This window comes from Toxotes jaculatrix, chromosome 12 (assembly GCF_017976425.1).
Source record: "Toxotes jaculatrix isolate fToxJac2 chromosome 12, fToxJac2.pri, whole genome shotgun sequence".
Classification (NCBI taxonomy): domain Eukaryota; kingdom Metazoa; phylum Chordata; class Actinopteri; family Toxotidae; genus Toxotes; species Toxotes jaculatrix.
The window spans coordinates 10,730,375-10,747,868 of record NC_054405.1 but is presented as its reverse complement, the minus strand read 5'-3'; the positions used below and the strand labels follow the sequence as shown (position 1 = coordinate 10,747,868).

At 31.3% G+C, this 17,494-nt stretch overlaps 1 protein-coding gene across 3 annotated transcripts in view; it reads left to right on the top strand.

Annotated features, from left to right (window-relative positions):
• The window catches only part of ccdc61 (coiled-coil domain containing 61), a 26,771-nt gene extending 9,441 nt beyond the window's left edge, over positions 1-17,330 (top strand). For all 3 annotated transcript variants that reach the window (XM_041052071.1, XM_041052070.1, XM_041052069.1), the window contains exons 12-13: positions 15,553-15,619; positions 15,744-17,330. In XM_041052071.1, the coding sequence (XP_040908005.1) occupies positions 15,553-15,619; positions 15,744-15,838 (162 nt within the window). In that variant the 3' untranslated portion in view covers positions 15,839-17,330. The remainder of the gene's footprint in view (positions 1-15,552; positions 15,620-15,743) is intronic.
• The last annotated feature ends 164 nt before the right edge of the window (positions 17,331-17,494 follow it).

The following is a 17,494-nucleotide window of genomic DNA, read 5'->3' as shown; positions in this document are numbered from 1 at the left end:
CTCAGAATGTCATAACAAACGTCATAGTATAGTAAGGCGTCAAAATCGGCCAAAAAAAGTCAAAATTTTTTTCGACCTCAAAATGTCATAAAAAACATCATAGTATAGTAAGGCGTCAAAATCGGCCAAAAACAGTCAAAATTTTTTTCGACCTCAAAATGTCATAAAAAACGTCATAGTATAGTAAGGCGTCAAAATCGGCCAAAAAAAGTCAAAATTGTTTTTGACCTCCAAATGTCATAAAAACGTCATAGTATAGTATGGCGTTTTTTTTGGGCAAAAAAAGTCAAAATTTTTTTCGACCTCAAAATGTCATAAAAAACATCATAGTATAGTATGCCGTTTTCTTCGGCCAAAAAAAGTCAAAATTTTTTTCGACCTCAAAATGTCATAAAAAACGTCATAGTATAGTATGGCGTTTTTTTCGGCCAAAAACAGTCAAAATTTTTTTCGACCTCAAAATGTCATAGTATAGTATGGCGTTTTTTTCGGCCAAAAAAAGTCAAGAAAATTTTCGACCTCAAAATGTCATAAAAAACGTCATAGTAAAGTATGGCGTCAAAATCGGCCAAAAAAAGTCAAAAATTTTTTCGACCTCAAAATGTCATAAAAAACGTCATAGTATAGTATGGTGTTTTTTTCGGGCAAAAAAAGTCAAAATTTTTTTCAACCTCAAAATGTCATAAAAAACGTCATAGTATAGTAAGGCGTCAAAATCGGCCAAAAAAAGTCAAAATTTTTTTCGACCTCAAAATGTCATAAAAAACGTCATAGTATAGTATGGCGTTTTTTTCGGCCAAAAAAAGTCAAAATTTATTTCGACCTCAAAATGTCATAAAAAACGTCATAGTATAGTAAGGCGTCAAAATCGGCCAAAAAAAGTCAAAATTTTTTTCGACCTCAAAATGTCATAAAAAACGTCATAGTATAGTATGGCGTTTTTTTCGGGAAAAAAAAGTCAAACATTTTTTCGGCCAAAAAAAGTCAACATTTTTCTCGATCTCAAAATGTCATAAAAAACGTCATAGTATAGTATGGCGTTTTTTTCGGCAAAAAAAAGTCAAAAATTTTTTCGACATCAAAATGTCATAAAAAACGTCATAGTATAGTATGGCGTTTTTTTCGGGCAAAAAAAGTCAAAATTTTTTTCGGCCAAAAAAAGTCAACATTTTTTTCGACCTCTAAATGTCATAAAAAACGTTATAGTATAGTAAGGCGTCAAAATCGGCCAAAAAAAGTCACAATTTTTTTCGACCTCAAAATGTCATAAGTCATAGTATAGTAAGGCGTCAAAATCGGCCAAAAAAAGTCAAAATTTTTTTCGACCTCAAAATGTCATAAAAAACGTCATAGTATAGTATGCCGTTTTTTTCGGCCAAAACAAGTCAAAAATTTTTTCGACCTCAAAATGTCATAAAAACGTCATAGTAAAGTATGGCGTTTTTTTCTGCCAAAAACAGTCAAAATTTTTTTCGACCTCAAAATGTCATAAAAAACGTCATAGTATAGTAAGGCGTCAAAATCGGCCAAAAAAAGTCAAAATTTTTTTCGACCTCAAAATGTCATAAAAAACGTCATAGTATAGTATGGCGTTTTTTTTGGCTAAAAAAAGTCAAAATTGTTTTCGACCTCAAAATGTCATAAAAAACGTCATAGTATAGTATGGCGTTTTTTTCGGCCAAAAAAAGTCCAAAAATTTTTCGACATCAAAATGTCATAAAAAACGTCATAGTATAGTATGGCGTTTTTTTCGGCCAAAAACAGTCAAAATTTTTTTCGACCTCAAAATGTCATAAAAAACGTCATAGTATAGTAAGGCGTCAAAATCGGCCAAAAAAAGTCAAAATTTTTTTACACCTCAAAATGTCATAAAAAACGTCATAGTATAGTATGGCGTTTTTTTTTGGCCAAAAAAAGTCAAAATTGTTTTCGACCTCAAAATGTCATAAAAACGTCATAGTATAGTATGGCGTTTTTTTCGGCCAAAAAAAGTCAAAAAAATTTTCGACATCAAAATGTAATAAAAAACGTCATAGTATAGTATGGCGTTTTTTTCGGGCAAAAAAAGTCAAAATTTTTTTCGACCTCAAAATGTCATAAAAAACGTCATAGTATAGTATGGCGTTTTTTTTTGGGCAAAAAAAGTCAAAAATTTTTTCGGTCAAAAAAAGTCAAAATTTTTTTACACCTCAAAATGTCATAAAAACCGTCATAGTAAAGTATGGCGTTTTTTTCGGCCAAAAATAGTCAAAATTTTTTTCGACCTCAAAATGTCATAAAAAACGTCATAGTATAGTAAGGCGTCAAAATCGGCCAAAAAAAGTCAAAAAAATTTTCGACCTCAAAATGTCATAAAAAACGTCATAGTATAGTATGGCGTTTTTTTCGGCCAAAAAAAGTCAAAAAAATTTTCGACATCAAAATGTCATAAAAAACGTCATAGTATAGTATGGCGTTTTTTTCGGGCAAAAAAAGTCAAAATTTTTTTCGGCCAAAAAAAGTCAACATTTTTTTCGACCTCAAAATGTCATAAAAAACGTCATAGTATAGTAAGGCGTCAAAATCGGCCAAAAAAAGTCAAAAAATTTTTCGACCTCAAAATGTCATAAAAAACGTCATAGTATAGTATGGCGTTTTTTTTCGGCCAAAAAAAGTCAAAAAAATTTTCGACCTCAAAATGTCATAAAAAACGTCATAGTAAAGTATGGCGTTTTTTTCGGCCAAAAAAAGTCAAAATTTTTTTCGACCTCAAAATGTCATAAGAAACGTCATAGTATAGTAAGGCGTCAAAATCGGCCAAAAAAAGTCAAAATTGTTTTTGACCTCAAAATGTCATAAAAAACGTCATAGTAAAGTATGGCGTTTTTTTCAGGCAAAAAAAGTCAAAATTTTTTTCGACCTCAAAATGTCATAAAAAACGTCATAGTATAGTAAGGCGTCAAAATCGGCCAAAAAAAGTCAAAATTGTTTTTGACCTCAAAATGTCATAAAAACGTCATAGTATAGTATGGCGTTTTTTTCGGGCGAAAAAAGTCAAAAAAATTTTCAACCTCAAAATGTCATAAAAAACGTCATAGTATAGGAAGGCGTCAAAATTGGCCAAAATAAATCAAAAATTTTTTTGACCTCAAAATGTCATAAAAAACGTCATAGTATAGTAAGGCGTATTTTTCTGCCAAAAAAAGTCACATTTTTTTTCAACCTCAAAATGTCATAAAAAACGTCATAGTATAGTATGGCTTTTTTTCGGCCCAAAAAAGTCAAAATTTTTTTCGACCTCAAAATGTCATAAAAAACGTCATAGTATAGTATGGCGTCAAAATCGGCCAAAAAAAGTCAAAATTTTTTTCGACCTCAAAATGTCATAAAAAATGTCATAGTATAGTAAGGCGTCAAAATCGGCCAAAAACAGTCAAAATTTTTTTCGACCTCAAAATGTCATAAAAACGTCATAGTATAGTATGGCGTTTTTTTCGGCCAAAAAAAGTCAAATTTTTTTTCGACCTCAAAATGTCATAAAAAACGTCATAGTATAGTATGGCGTCAAAATCGGCCAAAAAAAGTCAAAAATTTTTTCGACCTCAAAATGTCATAAAAAACGTCATAGTATAGTATGGCGTTTTTTTGGGGGCAAAACAAGTCAAAATTTTTTTCGACCTCAAAATGTCATAAAAAACGTCATAGTATAGTATGGTGTTTTTTTCGGGCAAAAAAAGTCAAAATTTTTTTCGACCTCAAAATGTCATAAAAAACGTCATAGTATAGTAAGGCGTATTTTTCTGCCAAAAAAAGTCACATTTTTTTTCAACCTCAAAATGTCATAAAAAACGTCATAGTATAGTATGGCTTTTTTTCGGCCCAAAAAAGTCACAATTTTTTTCGACCTCAAAATGTCATAAAAAACGTCATAGTATAGTATGGCGTCAAAATCGGCCAAAAAAAGTCAAAAATTTTTTCGACCTCAAAATGTCATAAAAAACGTCATAGTATAGTAAGGCGTCAAAATCGGCCAAAAACAGTCAAAATTTTTTTCGACCTCAAAATGTCATAAAAACGTCATAGTATAGTATGGCGTTTTTTTCGGCCAAAAAAAGTCAAATTTTTTTTCGACCTCAAAATGTCATAAAAAACGTCATAGTATAGTATGGCGTCAAAATCGGCCAAAAAAAGTCAAAAATTTTTTCGACCTCAAAATGTCATAAAAAACGTCATAGTATAGTATGGCGTTTTTTGGGGGGCAAAACAAGTCAAAATTTTTTTCGACCTCAAAATGTCATAAAAAACGTCATAGTATAGTATGGTGTTTTTTTCGGGCAAAAAAAGTCAAAATTTTTTTCGACCTCAAAATGTCATAAAAAACGTCATAGTATAGTATGGTGTCTTTTTTGGGCAAAAAAAGTCAAAATTTTTTTCGACCTCAAAATGTCATAAAAAACGTCATAGTATAGTAAGGCGTCAAAATCGGCCAAAAAAAGTCAAAATTTTTTTCGACCTCAAAATGTCATAAAAAACGTCATAGTATAGTATGGCGTTTTTTTCGGGCAAAAAAAGTCAAAATTGTTTTCGACCTCAAAATGTCATAAAAACGTCATAGTATAGTATGGCGTTTTTTTCGGGCAAAAAAAGTCAAAAAATTTTTCGATCTGAAAATGTCAGAAAAAACGTCATAGTATAGTATGGCGTTTTTTTTGGGCAAAAAAAGTCAACATTTTTTTCGACCTCAAAATGTCATAAAAAACATCATAGTATAGTATGCCTTTTTTTTCGGCCAAAAAAAGTCAAAATTTTTTTACACCTCAAAATGTCATAAAAAAACGTCATAGTATAGTATGGCGTTTTTTTGGGGGCAAAACAAGTCAAAATTTTTTTCGACCTCAAAATGTCATAAAAAACGTCATAGTATAGTATGGTGTTTTTTTCGGGCAAAAAAAGTCAAAATTTTTTTCGACCTCAAAATGTCATAAAAAACGTCATAGTATAGTATGGCGTTTTTTTTTTTCGGCCAAAAAAAGTCAAAAATTTTTTCGACCTCAAAATGTCATAAAAAACGTCATAGTATAGTATGGCGTTTTTTTCGGCCAAAAAAAGTCACAATTTTATTCGACCTCAAAATGTCATAAAAAACGTCATAGTATAGTATGGTGTTTTTTTCGGCCAAAAAAAGTCAAAAATTTTTTCGACCTCAAAATGTCATAAAAAACGTCATAGTATAGTATGGCGTTTTTTTTCGGCCAAAAAAAGTCAAAATTGTTTTCGACCTCAAAATGTCATAAAAACGTCATAGTATAGTATGGCGTTTTTTTCGGCCAAAAAAAGTCAAAAAATTTTTCGACATCAAAATGTCATAAAAAACGTCATAGTATAGTATGGCGTTTTTTTCGGGCAAAAAAAGTCAAAATTTTTTTACACCTCAAAATGTCATAAAAAACGTCATAGTATAGTAAGGCGTCAAAATCGGCCAAAAAAAGTCAAAATTTTTTTCGACCTCAAAATGTCATAAAAAACGTCATAGTATAGTATGGCGTTTTTTTTGGCCAAAAAAAGTCAAAATTGTTTTCGACCTCAAAATGTCATAAAAACGTCATAGTATAGTATGGCGTTTTTTTCGGCCAAAAAAAGTCAAAAAATTTTTCGACCTCAAAATGTCATAAAAAACGTTTGTGTATAGTATGCCGTTTTTTTCGGGCAAAAAAAGTCAAAATTTTTTTCGGCCAAAAAAAGTCAAATTTTTTTTCGACCTCAAAATGTCATAAAAAACGTCATAGTATAGTATGGCGTCAAAATCGGCAAAAAAAGTCACAATTTTTTTCGACCTCAAAATGTCATAAAAAACGTCATAGTATAGTATGGCGTTTTTTTTGGGGCAAAAAAAGTCACAATTTTTTTCGACCTCAAAATGTCATAAAAAACGTCATAGTATAGTATGGCGTCAAAATCGGCCAAAAAAAGTCAAAATTTTTTTCGACCTCAAAATGTCATAAAAAACGTCATAGTATAGTATGGCGTTTTTTTCGGGCAAAAAAAGTCAAAATTGTTTTCGACCTCAAAATGTCATAAAAACGTCATAGTATAGTATGGCGTTTTTTTCGGGCAAAAAAAGTCAAAAAATTTTTCGATCTGAAAATGTCAGAAAAAACGTCATAGTATAGTATGGCGTTTTTTTTGGGCAAAAAAAGTCAACATTTTTTTCGACCTCAAAATGTCATAAAAAACATCATAGTATAGTATGCCTTTTTTTTCGGCCAAAAAAAGTCAAAATTTTTTTCGACCTCAAAATGTCATAACAAACGTCATAGTATAGTAAGGCGTCAAAATCGGCCAAAAAAAGTCAAAATTTTTTTCGACCTCAAAATGTCATAAAAAACATCATAGTATAGTATGGCGTCAAAATCGGCCAAAAACAGTCAAAATTTTTTTCGACCTCAAAATGTCATAAAAAACGTCATAGTATAGTATGGCGTTTTTTTCGGCCAAAAAAAGTCAAAATTTTTTTCGACCTCAAAATGTCATAACAAACATCATAGTATAGTAAGGCGTCAAAATCGGCCAAAAACAGTCAAAATTTTTTTCGACCTCAAAATGTCATAAAAAACGTCATAGTATAGTATGGCGTTTTTTCGGCCAAAAAAAGTCAAAAAAAATTTCGACCTCAAAATGTCATAAAAAACGTCATAGTAAAGTATGGCGTTTTTTTGGGGGCAAAACAAGTCAAAAATTTTTTCGACCTCAAAATGTCATAAAAAACGTCATAGTATAGTATGGCGTTTTTTTCGGCCAAAAAAAGTCAAAAAAAATTTCGACCTCAAAATGTCATAAAAAACGTCATAGTAAAGTATGGCGTTTTTTTCGGGCAAAAAAAGTCAAAATTTTTTTCGACCTCAAACTGTCATAAAAAACGTCATAGTATAGTAAGGCGTCAAAATCGGCCAAAAAAAGTCAAAATTGTTTTTGACCTCAAAATGTCATAAAAAACGTCATAGTATAGTATGGCGTTTTTTATCGGCCAAAAACAGTCAAAATTTTTTTCGACCTCAAAATGTCATAAAAAACGTCATAGTATAGTATGGCGTCAAAATCGGCCAAAAAAAGTCAAAATTTTTTTCGACCTCAAAATGTCATAAAAAACATCATAGTATAGTAAGGCGTCAAAATCGGCCAAAAACAGTCAAAATTTTTTTCGACCTCAAAATGTCATAAAAAACGTCATAGTATAGTATGCTGTTTTTTTCGGCCAAAAAAAGTCAAAAATTTTTTCGACCTCAAAATGTCATAAAAAACGTCATAGTAAAGTATGGCGTTTTTTTTGGGCAAAAAATTTCAAAATTTTTTTCGACCTCAAAATGTCATAACAAACGTCATAGTATAGTAAGGCGTCAAAATCGGCCAAAAAAAGTCAAAAATTTTTTCGACCTCAAAATGTCATAAAAAACGTCATAGTATAGTATGGCGTTTTTTTTGGCCAAAAAAAGTCAAAATTTTTTTCGACCTCAAAATGTCATAAAAAACGTCATAGTATAGTATGGCGTTTTTTTCGGCCAAAAACAGTCAAAATTTCTTTCGACCTCAAAATGTCATAGTATAGTATGGCGTTTTTTTGGCCAAAAAAAGTCAAGAAAATTTTCGACCTCAAAATGTCATAAAAAATGTCATAGTATAGTATGGCGTTTTTTTCGGCCAAAAAAAGTCAAAAAAATTTTCGACCTCAAAATGTCATAAAAAACGTCATAGTAAAGTATGGCGTTTTTTTCGGGCAAAAAAAGTCAAAATTTTTTTCGACCTCAAAATGTCATAAAAAACGTCATAGTATAGTAAGGCGTCAAAATCGGCCAAAAACAGTCAAAATTTTTTTCGACCTCAAAATGTCATGAAAAACGTCATAGTATAGTATGGCGTTTTTTCGGCCAAAAAAAGTCAAAAAAATTTTCGACCTCAAAATGTCATAAAAAACGTCATAGTAAAGTATGGCATTTTTTTCAGGCAAAAAAAGTCAAAATTTTTTTCGACCTCAAAATGTCATAAAAAACGTCATAGTATAGTATGGCGTTTTTTTCGGGGCAAAAAAAGTCAAAATTTTTTTCGACCTCAAAATGTCATAAAAAACGTCATAGTATAGTATGGCGGTTTTTTTTGGGCAAAAAAAGTCAAAAAATTTTTCGGTCAAAAAAAGTCAAAATTTTTTTCGACCTCAAAATGTCATAAAAAACATCATAGTATAGTATGGCGTTTTTTTCGGCCAAAAAAAGTCAAAAAAATTTTCGACCTCAAAATGTCATGAAAAACGTCATAGTAAAGTATGGCGTTTTTTTTCAGGCAAAAAAAGTCAAAATTTTTTTTGACCTCAAAATGTCATAAAAAACGTCATAGTATAGGAAGGCGTCAAAATCGGCCAAAAAAAGTCAAAATTTTTTTCGACCTCAAAATGTCATAGAAAACGTCATAGTATAGTATGGCGTTTTTTTCGGCCAAAAAATGTCAAAATTTTTTTCAACCTCAAAATGTCATAAAAAACGTCATAGTATAGTATGGCTTTTTTTCGGCCCTAAAAAGTCAAAAAATTTTTCTACCTCAAAATGTCATAAAAAACATCATAGTATAGTATGGCGTTTTTTTCGGCCAAAAAAAGTCACAATTTTTTTCGACCTCAAAATGTCATAAAAAACATCATAGTATAGTAAGGCGTCAAAATCGGCCAAAAACAGTCAAAATTTTTTTTGACCTCAAAATGTCATAAAAAACGTCATAGTATAGTATGGCGTTTTTTTCGGCCAAAAAAAGTCAAAATTTTTTTCGACCTCAAAATATCATAAAAAACGTCATAGTATAGTATGGCGTTTTTTTCGGCCAAAAAAAGTCAAAAAAATTTTCGACCTCAAAATGTCATAAAAAACGTCATAGTAAAGTATGGCGTTTTTTTTGGGCAAAAAATTTCAAAATTTTTTTTGACCTCAAAATGTCATAACAAACGTCATAGTATAGTAAGGCGTCAAAATCGGCCAAAAAAAGTCAAAATTTTTTTCGACCTCAAAATGTCATAAAAAACATCATAGTATAGTAAGGCGTCAAAATCGGCCAAAAAAAGTCAAAATTGTTTTTGACCTCCAAATGTCATAAAAACGTCATAGTATAGTATGGCGTTTTTTTTGGGCAAAAAAAGTCAAAATTTTTTTCGACCTCAAAATGTCATAAAAAACATCATAGTATAGTATGCCGTTTTCTTCGGCCAAAAAATGTCAAAATTTTTTTCGACCTCAAAATGTCATAAAAAACGTCATAGTATAGTATGGCGTTTTTTTCGGCCAAAAACAGTCAAAATTTTTTTCGACCTCAAAATGTCATAGTATAGTATGGCGTTTTTTTCGGCCAAAAAACGTCAAGAAAATTTTCGACCTCAAAATGTCATAAAAAACGTCATAGTAAAGTATGGCGTCAAAATCGGCCAAAAAAAGTCAAAAATTTTTTCGACCTCAAAATGTCATAAAAAACGTCATAGTATAGTATGGTGTTTTTTTCGGGCAAAAAAAGTCAAAATTTTTTTCAACCTCAAAATGTCATAAAAAACGTCATAGTATAGTAAGGCGTCAAAATCGGCCAAAAAAAGTCAAAATTTTTTTCGACCTCAAAATGTCATAAAAAACGTCATAGTATAGTATGGCGTTTTTTTCGGCCAAAAAAAGTCAAAATTTATTTACACCTCAAAATGTCATAAAAAACGTCATAGTATAGTAAGGCGTCAAAATCGGCCAAAAAAAGTCAAAATTTTTTTCGACCTCAAAATGTCATAAAAAACGTCATAGTATAGTATGGCGTTTTTTTCGGGAAAAAAAAGTCAAAAATTTTTTCGGCCAAAAAAAGTCAACATTTTTCTCGATCTCAAAATGTCATAAAAAACGTCATAGTATAGTATGGCGTTTTTTTCGGCAAAAAAAAGTCAAAAATTTTTTCGACATCAAAATGTCATAAAAAACGTCATAGTATAGTATGGCGTTTTTTTCGGGCAAAAAAAGTCAAAATTTTTTTCGGCCAAAAAAAGTCAACATTTTTTTCGACCTCTAAATGTCATAAAAAACGTTATAGTATAGTAAGGCGTCAAAATCGGCCAAAAAAAGTCACAATTTTTTTCGACCTCAAAATGTCATAAGTCATAGTATAGTAAGGCGTCAAAATCGGCCAAAAAAAGTCAAAATTTTTTTCGACCTCAAAATGTCATAAAAAACGTCATAGTATAGTATGCCGTTTTTTTCGGCCAAAACAAGTCAAAAATTTTTTCGACCTCAAAATGTCATAAAAACGTCATAGTAAAGTATGGCGTTTTTTTCTGCCAAAAACAGTCAAAATTTTTTTCGACCTCAAAATGTCATAAAAAACGTCATAGTATAGTAAGGCGTCAAAATCGGCCAAAAAAAGTCAAAATTTTTTTCGACCTCAAAATGTCATAAAAAACGTCATAGTATAGTATGGCGTTTTTTTTGGCTAAAAAAAGTCAAAATTGTTTTCGACCTCAAAATGTCATAAAAAACGTCATAGTATAGTATGGCGTTTTTTTCGGCCAAAAAAAGTCAAAAAATTTTTCGACATCAAAATGTCATAAAAAACGTCATAGTATAGTATGGCGTTTTTTTCGGCCAAAAACAGTCAAAATTTTTTTCGACCTCAAAATGTCATAAAAAACGTCATAGTATAGTAAGGCGTCAAAATCGGCCAAAAAAAGTCAAAATTTTTTTACACCTCAAAATGTCATAAAAAACGTCATAGTATAGTATGGCGTTTTTTTTTGGCCAAAAAAAGTCAAAATTGTTTTCGACCTCAAAATGTCATAAAAACGTCATAGTATAGTATGGCGTTTTTTTCGGCCAAAAAAAGTCAAAAAAATTTTCGACATCAAAATGTAATAAAAAACGTCATAGTATAGTATGGCGTTTTTTTCGGGCAAAAAAAGTCAAAATTTTTTTCGACCTCAAAATGTCATAAAAAACGTCATAGTATAGTATGGCGTTTTTTTTTGGGCAAAAAAAGTCAAAAATTTTTTCGGTCAAAAAAAGTCAAAATTTTTTTCGACCTCAAAATGTCATAAAAACCGTCATAGTAAAGTATGGCATTTTTTTCGGCCAAAAACAGTCAAAATTTTTTTCGACCTCAAAATGTCATAAAAAACGTCATAGTATAGTAAGGCGTCAAAATCGGCCAAAAAAAGTCAAAAAAATTTTCGACATCAAAATGTCATAAAAAACGTCATAGTATAGTATGGCGTTTTTTTCGGGCAAAAAAAGTCAAAATTTTTTTCGGCCAAAAAAAGTCAACATTTTTTTCGACCTCAAAATGTCATAAAAAACGTCATAGTATAGTAAGGCGTCAAAATCGGCCAAAAAAAGTCAAAAAATTTTTCGACCTCAAAATGTCATAAAAAACGTCATAGTATAGTATGGCGTTTTTTTCGGCCAAAAAAAGTCAAAAAAATTTTCGACCTCAAAATGTCATAAAAAACGTCATAGTAAAGTATGGCGTTTTTTTTCGGCCAAAAAAAGTCAAAATTTTTTTCGACCTCAAAATGTCATAAAAAACGTCATAGTATAGTAAGGCGTCAAAATCGGCCAAAAAAAGTCAAAATTGTTTTTGACCTCAAAATGTCATAAAAAACGTCATAGTAAAGTATGGCGTTTTTTTCAGGCAAAAAAAGTCAAAATTTTTTTCGACCTCAAAATGTCATAAAAAACGTCATAGTATAGTAAGGCGTCAAAATCGGCCAAAAAAAGTCAAAATTGTTTTTGACCTCAAAATGTCATAAAAACGTCATAGTATAGTATGGCGTTTTTTTCGGGCGAAAAAAGTCAAAAAAAATTTCAACCTCAAAATGTCATAAAAAACGTCATAGTATAGGAAGGCGTCAAAATTGGCCAAAATAAATCAAAAATTTTTTTGACCTCAAAATGTCATAAAAAACGTCATAGTATAGTAAGGCGTATTTTTCTGCCAAAAAAAGTCACATTTTTTTTTCAACCTCAAAATGTCATAAAAAACGTCATAGTATAGTATGGCTTTTTTTCGGCCCAAAAAAGTCAAAATTTTTTTCAAACTCAAAATGTCATAAAAAACATCATAGTATAGTATGGCGTTTTTTTCGGCCAAAAAAAGTCACAATTTTTTTCGACCTCAAAATGTCATAAAAAACGTCATAGTATAGTATGGCGTCAAAATCGGCCAAAAAAAGTCAAAATTTTTTTCGACCTCAAAATGTCATAAAAAACGTCATAGTATAGTAAGGCGTCAAAATCGGCCAAAAACAGTCAAAATTTTTTTCGACCTCAAAATGTCATAAAAACGTCATAGTATAGTATGGCGTTTTTTTCGGCCAAAAAAAGTCAAATTTTTTTTCGACCTCAAAATGTCATAAAAAACGTCATAGTATAGTATGGCGTCAAAATCGGCCAAAAAAAGTCAAAAATTTTTTCGACCTCAAAATGTCATAAAAAACGTCATAGTATAGTATGGCGTTTTTTTGGGGGCAAAACAAGTCAAAATTTTTTTCGACCTCAAAATGTCATAAAAAACGTCATAGTATAGTATGGTGTTTTTTTCGGGCAACAAAAGTCAAAATTTTTTTCGACCTCAAAATGTCATAAAAAACGTCATAGTATAGTATGGTGTCTTTTTTGGGCAAAAAAAGTCAAAAATTTTTTCGACCTCAAAATGTCATAAAAAACGTCATAGTATAGTAAGGCGTCAAAATCGGCCAAAAAAAGTCAAAATTTTTTTCGACCTCAAAATGTCATAAAAAACGTCATAGTATAGTATGGCGTTTTTTTCGGGCAAAAAAAGTCAAAATTGTTTTCGACCTCAAAATGTCATAAAAACGTCATAGTATAGTATGGCGTTTTTTTCGGGCAAAAAAAGTCAAAAAATTTTTCGATCTGAAAATGTCAGAAAAAACGTCATAGTATAGTATGGCGTTTTTTTTGGGCAAAAAAAGTCAACATTTTTTTCGACCTCAAAATGTCATAAAAAACATCATAGTATAGTATGCCTTTTTTTTCGGCCAAAAAAAGTCAAAATTTTTTTACACCTCAAAATGTCATAAAAAACGTCATAGTATAGTATGGCGTTTTTTTGGGGGCAAAACAAGTCAAAATTTTTTTCGACCTCAAAATGTCATAAAAAACGTCATAGTATAGTATGGTGTTTTTTTCGGGCAAAAAAAGTCAAAATTTTTTTCGACCTCAAAATGTCATAAAAAACGTCATAGTATAGTATGGCGTTTTTTTTTTTCGGCCAAAAAAAGTCAAAAATTTTTTCGACCTCAAAATGTCATAAAAAACGTCATAGTATAGTATGGCGTTTTTTTCGGCCAAAAAAAGTCACAATTTTATTCGACCTCAAAATGTCATAAAAAACGTCATAGTATAGTATGGTGTTTTTTTCGGCCAAAAAAAGTCAAAAATTTTTTCGACCTCAAAATGTCATAAAAAACGTCATAGTATAGTATGGCGTTTTTTTTTCGGCCAAAAAAAGTCAAAATTGTTTTCGACCTCAAAATGTCATAAAAACGTCATAGTATAGTATGGCGTTTTTTTCGGCCAAAAAAAGTCAAAAAATTTTTCGACATCAAAATGTCATAAAAAACGTCATAGTATAGTATGGCGTTTTTTTCGGGCAAAAAAAGTCAAAATTTTTTTACACCTCAAAATGTCATAAAAAACGTCATAGTATAGTAAGGCGTCAAAATCGGCCAAAAAAAGTCAAAATTTTTTTCGACCTCAAAATGTCATAAAAAACGTCATAGTATAGTATGGCGTTTTTTTTGGCCAAAAAAAGTCAAAATTGTTTTCGACCTCAAAATGTCATAAAAACGTCATAGTATAGTATGGCGTTTTTTTCGGCCAAAAAAAGTCAAAAAATTTTTCGACCTCAAAATGTCATAAAAAACGTTTGTGTATAGTATGCCGTTTTTTTCGGGCAAAAAAAGTCAAAATTTTTTTCGGCCAAAAAAAGTCAAATTTTTTTTCGACCTCAAAATGTCATAAAAAACGTCATAGTATAGTATGGCGTCAAAATCGGCAAAAAAAGTCACAATTTTTTTCGACCTCAAAATGTCATAAAAAACGTCATAGTATAGTATGGCGTTTTTTTTGGGGCAAAAAAAGTCACAATTTTTTTCGACCTCAAAATGTCATAAAAAACGTCATAGTATAGTATGGCGTTTTTTTCGGCCAAAAAAAGTCAAAATTTTTTTCGACCTCAAAATGTCATAAAAAACGTCATAGTATAGTATGGCGTTTTTTTCGGGCAAAAAAAGTCAAAATTTTTTTACACCTCAAAATGTCATAAAAAACGTCATAGTATAGTAAGGCGTCAAAATCGGCCAAAAAAAGTCAAAATTTTTTTTGACCTCAAAATGTCATAAAAAACGTCATAGTATAGTATGGCGTTTTTTTTGGCCAAAAAAAGTCAAAATTGTTTTCGACCTCAAAATGTCATAAAAACGTCATAGTATAGTATGGCGTTTTTTTCGGCCAAAAAAAGTCAAAAAATTTTTCGACCTCAAAATGTCATAAAAAACGTTTGTGTATAGTATGCCGTTTTTTTCGGGCAAAAAAAGTCAAAATTTTTTTCGGCCAAAAAAAGTCAAATTTTTTTCGACCTCAAAATGTCATAAAAAACGTCATAGTATAGTATGGCGTCAAAATCGGCAAAAAAAGTCACAATTTTTTTCGACCTCAAAATGTCATAAAAAACGTCATAGTATAGTATGGCGTTTTTTTTGGGGCAAAAAAAGTCACAATTTTTTTCGACCTCAAAATGTCATAAAAAACGTCATAGTATAGTATGGCGTTTTTTTCGGCCAAAAAAAGTCAAAATTTTTTTCGACCTCAAAATGTCATAAAAAACGTCATAGTATAGTATGGCGTTTTTTTCGGCCAAAAAAAGTCAACATTTTTTTCGACCTCAAAATGTCATAAAACACATCATAGTATAGTAAGGTGTCAAAATCGACCAAAAAAGTCCAAATTTTTTTTTCCTTAAAATGTCATAAAAAATGTCATACTATAGTAAGGCGTCAAAATCGGCCAAAAAAAGTCAAAAAAATTTTTGACCTCAAAATGTCATAAAAAACGTCATAGTATAGTAAGGCGTCAAAATATGCCAACAAAAGTCATACTTTAGTATGGCCTCAAAATATACCAAAAATTGTCATAGTATAGTAAGGCTTCAAAATAGGCCAAAAAAATGTCATACTTTATTATGGCCTCAAAATGTCATAAAAATGGTCATAGTAAAGTAAGGTTTCCAAATAGGCCAAAAAAAGTTATACCATAGTATGGCCTCAACATGTGCCAAAAAAGTACACTCCCACTAAAATCCAAGATGGCACAAAAACCCATAGTTTGGTCACAAGTCCAACTTCAAAACCAATGGGTGACTTCACGGGTGCTTCATCTACACAGGCAGGACTTACCTGTAAGTCACTTGGGTTTCTGGTCTTTTCATGGGTTTTTTTGATGATAGGAAAATACAGGAAATTGCCTGCCTTATCCCTTAATGTAAACTTTATGTTTCTAGTCAAGAGGAGGCCTTTTAACCAGGAAGCCTCTGTGCAGTACTCCAACACACAGAATGAAAGACAAAGGTGAATCATGAAATTCTTTTTTGTATTTTACATTTTTGTTGCAGTAAAATAATTTTAAATGGAAAAATTTGTGTAATAGTCACCACACAACATCTAATTATCATTTCTACATCTCCATCTCCAGAGACCTCCATAGATACTGGTGCTGAGCTGTCGGAGATTGATGCCAGGCTGCAGGCACTGCAGGAATACATGAGGGACCTGGACACAGGACATTAACACAGTTCAGACTGAGGAAAGCATCAAGCTTCAGACATGAGCGATGGGCTTACCTGTGTATACGTGTTCACGTAAGACACTAAAACTCCCTCTGGAGGGTCAGATTTTCACGACTTCAGGAATCTACAGCCATTACTGTGAAGGACTATTTTTTTGTGGACTGAAATTATTTTTTTTTAAATATACCAAGTTTTTATTAATTAACCTAAAGTATGACTGTGTCTGAGTGTAGTGTTATCCTTCATTTTTAAGACCTCACCAAACCAACTAAAGTAGTTCATACATGTGTGTAAAATTTAAAATTTGGCAGTACCTCAGCCCGTAAACATTTTATCCCCCCCCCCCCCCCCCCCCACTTATTAATATTTTCTCAGCTTCCATATCCTTTTTTTCTATTAGTAAAAAAAACAAAAAACATTGTAACAGATAAAGTAGACCAGACATTTTTAATCTAATTACACATCTACGTTAATGTACAGAGACATTATCTAACATCTCATTATTAATTTAAAATGTAGGTTATTTTGTGACCTATTAAATTGCCCATTAATTGTTTGGACTCAAGCGTCGGAGGTAAAAATTCAGAATATAACCACAATTTCCCAGATCCCAAGGTTACATCTATAAAGTTCTTGTTTTGTCTGACAAACAGTCCAAAACCCAAACATCTTTAATTGACAGTGATGTTAAAAAGAAAGGAAGCAACTAGTTCTCACTTCTCTCAAAAGCTCAAATTTTATCGAGTTGTTTCAGCTGTTGAGTTTTCTCCACACACTTTTAAACTAAAATTGTGTGATAGTAGATTAACATGTTAACCACAGACTGTTGTTTCTTCCGCCCAGTGCATGCTGGGAAAAACTCCGGCTCTTGTACCCTGAAACGCAAGCAGATGCAATGAGTGACTGCATGCTACATTTCACTACATGGCTTGGTGGTTAAGTATCATCAGTCTGCATTTTCCATCTGTCTGGTTTAATTTCTTACCTTCAGCTCAACACTGTCAGTGCATTTCAAGTATCATAATTGATAGTTATGACATTGAACTTGTTGATCACATGTGCATTAAAGTGTAGTATTTTATTGTGTGGACCTAATGTCCTTCTTGAGGTTATATCCCAAACTAAAACATAAAACATGTTAAATCTTGGAAACTGCATGCAAGTGTATGACACCTTTTTTTGTTTTTTTTTACAGTGAAGCTGCCAAATTATGTAAGAAACTCTTGTACATTTATGTGCACAAAGACTGTTATTTTAGATTTATTCCCCAGTCTAATGCCTTTTATACCACTTAAGAATCTAATTTATAAGAAAGGTCTGTGTAAAAACTTTTTTTTTTAAACCTATGATCCTTTCCAAGCCTGTACAGTTTTGTATACACTGCTTTCCTTTGCACTAGTGTCAGCTGAAGTGGAGCCCGAGGGAAACCTTGAAGGGTTTCCACTGCTGCAGCTGGCTTGGTTTCATTAATTAACAAATAAACTTCTGAGCATGGAGCCTTCCTCTCAGGGGAACAACTCAGTGTCTGAACAGCTGCTCTGTTTCTGCTGTGGCATACTTGGTAGGGAAACATAATTGCCTTATGCTGGTTTATGTCAAGAGGAAAGTTAACTCAGCATTAACTGATTTGGAAACTGTGTAGCAAGCTGCTGATTCA